General features: G+C 42.3%; 1 protein-coding gene across 1 annotated transcript; it reads left to right on the top strand.

Moving 5' to 3' along the window:
* Positions 1 to 3,161: 3,161 nt before the first annotated feature.
* Positions 3,162 to 4,172, top strand: LOC120451956 (ubiquitin-conjugating enzyme E2 4). Its single transcript, XM_039635978.1, has 2 exons — positions 3,162 to 3,306; positions 3,366 to 4,172. Exon 2 carries the CDS (start codon positions 3,464 to 3,466, stop codon positions 4,085 to 4,087), a length of 624 nt encoding a protein of 207 aa, XP_039491912.1. The 5' UTR covers positions 3,162 to 3,306; positions 3,366 to 3,463; the 3' UTR covers positions 4,088 to 4,172.
* The last annotated feature ends 3,102 nt before the right edge of the window (positions 4,173 to 7,274 follow it).

Genomic DNA, 7,274 nt, shown 5'->3' with positions numbered 1-7,274 from the left:
GAAAGTACAAAGAGCTTGAAAATGACTTTGTAAATGGCGCTCGACAAATATTTTATTACTGGGGAACAGCAACAATTTACTTTGTTTTCCCCCACCCAGTTTTTCCCTGAGTTTGGCTGCCACATTTCTCTGGTCCACAGTTTTTTCACACCGTGTTTCACTTTAATTTTAAATCAAACAATTATTAGCACCACTGCTTTTCCCCTCGAGTTTCGTCGTTCTTGTCAAAATAATTGGCTTGTAGTTCTCGGGTTTCTTGCTACTTTTTGATTTATTAGTAAAGAAAATTAGGATGAACATACCTTCTTTTTATTTATTCATTTATACCACAAAATATAATACATTTTAGATTTCTAACCTATTTAAATAATACTATAGAATTTAATAGTGAAAAGTCAGAGGAGTCACTCTCATTTTTGCCAAAGAATTAATTAGAATATATGCATTAATTTGTGCCAAAATGCTTTTATCATTAGAAATTGAGACCAAAAAGCCACGGAAATCAAAAAACACTGATCCCTGCTAATCCAAAATCATGCATAAATCAACGGATATTATATTCGTTTTAATGCAAGCTTTATAATCGATGACAACGAAAATCGCATTTAATTCCTTCTTTATTGGCTAAAATTTGTTGTTCATTTTAGCGCCTGCTGCGAAATTTAATTAAAAATTATCAAGTTAATTTCACAAATTTGTGTGTATTTCACTACCTCCACGGGGAGTGTCCACCAGTTCCGGCGAAGAATGCCTCCAGGGGCGGCACAAGGGGGCGACATCGGGTTGGCGCTGGGCTGAGTTATGGAATGTTGCCAAAATGCCAGCGGGTTAGACCTGCGGTTGCGGTTTGCCCTGTTCTGTTCCGAACGAGTCCGGATTCCTGGACTGGTGCTGGCGATGGCGATGGCTATGGCGCTCTGGTACTCCACGTTTCTGGCTTTTGAGTTATCCTTTTCGCGGTTACCTTTTGTCGCTTGCCATTGTGTTAGCTGGTCCATTGTTTGAAAATTCGTGGATTGGGCGGGGCTCGAGTAAAGAGTGGTTGTGCTCACAACTGTTTGAGCCTGGCCATTGTTTTGGTGCCTAGTAAAGGAATTTTTTTTTGCCTGGTTTCGCTGCTTTCACTTGTTGAAGTGTTGACTTTGACGTGGTCAATGCTTGGGCGCCATAACAGCTTCATTACGGTGCCCAGTACCCAGTTGATTACAATTCACGAAATTAACGCCCATGCTGAGATTACTCCTTAATGCCTCTGCCAAAGAGATAACCCACCCATCTTCACCCCGGGCAGCAATTTCTGAGAGTCATCCTTGGGCTGCCGCGCGTAGTTTGCATTAATTTCGCGTTAATTTTCCACGATAATCGTATTTCTTCCTATAATAGTCTGAAACTGGTTCTCGGGGCGGAGACTCGCATATTGCTTTAATGGCGGCTAAAAAGCTTTTAATGGCATCTATTTGAGATTTTATTTATGCACTCGAAAATCACATTGAAGCCTGGCTACTTTCCCTTTTGTTTGCTGGCCTGCGGATTCAATGCGAAAGTTCGTTTATATATATCTACATAAAAGGAAGCGCTGGCAGGCAAACTAGTCTGGAATTTTAATGCCGCGCGTATATATATTACAATTACTTTGCTTTAGATAAAGGAATTGAAACTTTCTATATTGATTTGTATAGCTAACTTTGTAATGAGCGTAAAGCTGTTTTTTTATTGATTCCTGTAATTAAGTTTGCTTTCCGTACTCTATGTCATATTAGCAATGGATATAGTCATTTAAAATCTCTAGATATATCTTCTAGATAAAGCTACCTAAATAAATTGCATTTTTACAGTAGCCATTATAAATAAATTCAAGCATATAAAACAGATATAGGATATTGACGTTTTTGTTCTTCGATGTCCCACTCCAATTTTCGGTATTTCAAGCGAGTTTCAATGTTTCTTTGTAATCCCAAATCGGTTTTGTTTGATTTGCTGTCCATGGCTGGCAAATTAAAAGTCGCATGAATTGGCCCTAGCAAACAGTGGTGGGGCTTATTCCATGGATTTTATTACAGGGGGGTTAGAGGATTGGGGTGTTGGGGAAATGAGCAATGGACCTTCAACAAAATTCTAATTATTCATTGTCGACGCGCCGCTCGCTGACAGCGAAAACAATGAGCGCACTCAACTGTGAAAACTGCAACAAAGCGCATTCCAAACCCAGACTGAAAAAAAAGGGGAACGGCGCCGAGGGGGGTTAAAAATGCGGGGGGAGTGACGCATTTACTGTCGCACTAAAAATAAAGCTTCGGGCCAAAGGATTCGCCAGCCATGAGAAACATTGTCAACATTTTTTACAATTTTCTAGTCGTTATTTACCATTGTTTCAGCTCCGACCATTGTAGGAGATGCACAAACACATACTCAGATACAGATACAGATACAGATGGAGATACAAATATAGATGCGCAGATACAGATGCATTCCCTTAGATACGGGTGCTTGTATCCATGACTGTTGGCTATGGCAGCAATTTGCAGCATTTAGTACGAGTCCATTTAACTTTAATGCACTCTCACTCTGGGTCTTTCATTGGAGTTATCACAGCTTCCTTTATGGAAACGCCAGCAGACGATCTTTGATTTATTGCCAGCAGTCGGAAAAGCATTCAACTTGCAATGTCCACTTATAGAAGTGGGTGATTTCGGTTGCAAGGACGCAGCTCATCCTTCTTGTGCTCACTTGTCATTGCCTTGGGTCATTCGACTGGATCCCCGGTGCCCAATTGCAAACAGTTGGCATTACGGCCAAAATACTTTGCCCAACTATCTGACCCACGCCCAATTAATGAATACTCGGCCCAGAGCCAAAATCCGCTTAGACGCAATGCGACACGACCGAAAAAAACAAAATCGGGCGAAACTGGGGAGACCAGGAAATAAAAAGCTCTATAAATTCTCACTTTCACGGGCTATCGATTTGGGTTAGGCTTTCGAAATTGGCAGCAGAACAAAATCAAAAAAGTAAGGATTGAAATAAACAAATATTTAAATTTCACATACGAGTATGGTACTCTTTACTAAAATTGTAATACTGACACAAGTTAGAATAAATCTATATAGAAACGAATTATAATGTCCTGAAATTCATTTTTCTTTATTTCGAATATTCCATTTTATTTTTAACATAAACTCAAATTAGATTTAAATCAAGCAAGCCAAGCATTTTTGAATTTATTACCTGGCTTTGCTTGGCGGTAGTTTTGTACATATTTGTAATAAATTTCAATGAAAAAGGAGCAAAATTCTGGATTGATTTTATGTGAGTACAAAGTCGCATACACAACTCCACCAATGGAGATTAACCAACCCAAACGCCAGCTGCATAGTTTTGAAGGTACCTCTGTGTAGCAGACGTGTGCACTCAAAATCCCAGTAGATCCATTTCGGAGGCGGCACAGGACAGAGCGCCAGAATACATGATGGCCGAGCAAATGGTGGTGAACACGACTTTGCCAATGGCGGGGCGGCGCCTGGACCGGGATGTTAACCGGCTGCTGGCCTCGGGCTACCGCACCACCGTGGACGACAACATGGCTAATCTGGATGTTTGCCTCGAGGGGCCACTGGGCAGCGCCTACGAGGGCGGCGTTTGGACAGTCAATGTGGCTATGCCGCAGGAGTATCCGCTGAAGGCGCCGCGCATTCGCTTTGTCACCAAGATCCTGCACCCAAACATCGAGTTCATCACGGGCCTGGTCTGCATGAATGTCTTGAAGCAGGCCTGGTCATCCAGCTATGACCTGGTCAACATATTCGAAACCTTTCTGCCACAGCTGCTGCGTCACCCGAATCCGCACGACTCACTGAATCACCGGGCCGCCGCCATCATGAAGCACTCGGAAAAACTATTCCGTGAGCACGTCATCCTTTGCATGAAGACGTACGCCATGCCCGCCATCCTTCCGACACGACAACTGGTGGAGGAGGGACTCGAGAAACGTTCCTCGGATCTCAGCCTATCCGACCTGCTGACGGAATCGGATGATGACGAGGATGGAAACGGGAACAACGCCCACATCGCCCTGCCAGGATCAAGCTAACTATTGAGTATTTCGAAGGTCTTTTTTATGTCTGTGTATGAGAATAGTTTGTATATGGACAAATATATCGAAATTTGAAGTAAGATTGGCCATGGCCTTCATCTCAAGTTTTTGGGGGACCACACTCTATTCTAATTCAAGATATTCCTCAATACGAGTTCATGGCAATTAACAATTTTATGGCTTGTCCAATGCCTTGAAGAAATGTTTGACATTAAATTATGCGCCCTAATTGTGTCAAGTGAGATGAAACCAGATTGCTGTAATGTTCCGATAAGAAATTAATTTCGCTCCATTAAGGTCAATTACTAATTCAAGGGCCATCATTAAAGCTGATGCCAACTTCATTCAACACAGACGAAAGGGCAACGAACAGGTGATTTCTGATTAATTTGTCTGATTAGGCAAAATGCCAGAAAGGTTTTGGTAATCCCATTATGTGGCTCAGTTCAAAAGTGCAGTCATGTGAAAACAACGATTTTATTGTGATAATTATTTAAACAATTGTTTTTGAAAGCCCAAGAGGCGACACTTTGCTGATGACAGTTCAAGGTTTGAAAGCCATAACAATGGAGTTAAATGGTGGATAAATTGTATTTGATAGGACTGTGGAATGGGTGAAACAGTTGCCAATTTCAGCTGAACTTAAAGGCTGGCAAACAATCGGTAATTGGTTGGTTTTCAAAAGGAGTTTCCATTGTCTGTACAACTTTTCTGCTGCCTTTCTAGTTAAGACTCGAAAGGGGGTGCAAACCAATCTATATCTCTGGGAAAAAAATTCGATAAGTGATGATTCCCAAAACTGACGAAATGAATTCGTCTGCCTGTCCCCAAACCTGGTCGAACACGATGATGATGTGGTGATGGGAGATGGGGGATGGAGACCATCTAGACGTGAATTTGGCTTTATTGACGCCTGCTACTTGGCCTGGTCTGAATGTCTGACTGAATGGCTGGCCACCTACCTTCCCGCCTCACCGCCCTCCCGCCCATCAGTCCCAGAAACCATGGCCAATGTGAGTGCAGTGTTCCAGACAGTTGCGCAGGCAATTCTAGCTAGGATGAGGATGGAGTTTGAGGGACTGCAGGGGTTTTGGCCAGGTCGAATGCCTGCCTGTCTGGGTGTTCTGCCATCGCATTAGAATACGATGTGCCCACTCTCTTCGTTTGATCGGGAACGAATTTATGCAATAGTCGTAGCCATTTTTGAACCTAAATGACTTTATCTTCACATTTCCACAACGCGATGATGTCTTTAGTGAGACATTCGATTGAAAATGATGTGGTCTGATAAACGAAATGCAGTTGGAATGATATCGTTTTTTCTCTTTGAGGTACAATGACGTGGCGTTCTTTAAATTTTGCATAAACTTCGATATTCTGGCAAGTATACAAGCCATTAATCACATAGATACAAATAATCAGAACATAATTTTATTATCTTTTATAACATTTAGTCAAGAAATTCAATGCCTCTTCAGCATTATTGCAATTTTCATTTTCAACCACCATCTTGGCTTTTGATTTAATTTTTTGCCTGAAGCATTTACTCAATTAAAATTCCGAAAAATTCGCTCGGATCAAACAAGTTTCATTCGCCTGCCAACTGCAGGTAAATGTTTACTTCCAAAATCCTGGTATCAAAAGGAACAGTCTACATGGGCTTGACATTTAATAAATTTTATATCAATCATTTAATCAAACAGCTTCCATAAAACATTTTGGGCTAGACATCTGTGAGCCCCGCCCTGACTTAAACGGAAAATCCTTGAGCAGGACGCTGAATGGACTTTTCAATGGCCAACTGAATGGGTCAATAGACGGTTAAAGCCAACTGTCCTGGAATCGAGCATGCATCCGCTAGCGCTAATTTATTCAAGTCAATTGACTCGCAGCGAGGCGAGTCGAGTTTAGTTGACCCTGCACGGTAATGCCACGCGGAGGCTAGCCTCATTAGCATATTCTAATTAATTTATATTATTCCAGAATGCACAGAACTTAATTGGTATGGACCACTTAGTTAATGAAATTGAAGCTGCCGACAGGCTGGGACTGTCTCCAGCCCTTTGGAAGAGTCGTCCTCTCCTTTAATTCCGGTATTCATGCCAAATTCTTAGCTTCTGACAATTTGGCGTGACTGGGAATGAAAACCAGGCACTTCGCTTGTACTTGATGGAAAGTTTGCAGTGGTACAGGGTTGACTACATTCCACAACAATCTTTGCGAATCCGCCCTCTTTGGACACATTCTCATTAAGGAGCAGCTCCTTTCACGAGAGTTCCCGAGTTGTTGGCAAACAAAATTCGGTCTCCGTCTTCGCCGAGTTAGTTATGACTGCCAACTTTGCGACACACAATTTGCATTTGGGTTTCCCTCCACCTGGCCAAGGAGTTCCACTGCTTGCAAGTTATTTCTTTCGCCCTGTTTGACAACCAAAGGACATGTGTTCCAGTTCCTCGAAGGACCTTGTTCCTCTCGCTCTCTCTTTCTCACTCGGCTAATTTATGCCAAGACAGTAGTTTGTTGATGATGAACAAGATGGGGATACGATTGTCGAAGACACACCATTGTGTGTGTCCCCGCATAAATGTCTTGTTAATTTCTGAAAACCCAGGCAATCGTTGCCTCCACTCAAAGGTACTCAACATTCCGTAGGACTAACCACACTTTGAGACCCTTGAGAGTTCTCCGGCACGGCGGTTTGGCTTACCGGGTTTTCCCCTCCCCCAACATGACCATTGTTTGCCTACACAATTGGGTCCCTACCGCCACCTTAGAGCCCAACTGGTGGCTGGGAATGTGCAATGTCAGGGATTGAAGCCGTGCCTTTGGACATACGCCAAACAATGCAGCTTCAATTACCAGGCAGCTTACAGCTTCTTTAGCTAGGAATGTTTTTGTTCCAAGCCTTGGTGGTTAGGCTCGATGAAGGAACCTCATTCCGACTGGAATGACTGTTTGCGAGCACACACCTTCCGTGGCAACCCAAAGTTTTCTTAATCATGCAGACACTGTGGAGCATCTCAATTAGGAGTTTTACCTGAAATAGAAGAGGGTTGCGTAAGCTATTGGCTTATTCTTAGACAGTTTAAGATTGAATTGCTTAATAATTTTATTGAACATAATAATGTTAGCCGATTGCTCTTCATTGAATAATTCATCAAAAGAAAAGATTTTCCTTCAATTC

This window comes from Drosophila santomea, chromosome 3R (assembly GCF_016746245.2).
Source record: "Drosophila santomea strain STO CAGO 1482 chromosome 3R, Prin_Dsan_1.1, whole genome shotgun sequence".
Lineage (NCBI taxonomy): Eukaryota > Metazoa > Arthropoda > Insecta > Diptera > Drosophilidae > Drosophila > Drosophila santomea.
This window is presented reverse-complemented; position numbering and strand designations above follow the sequence as displayed.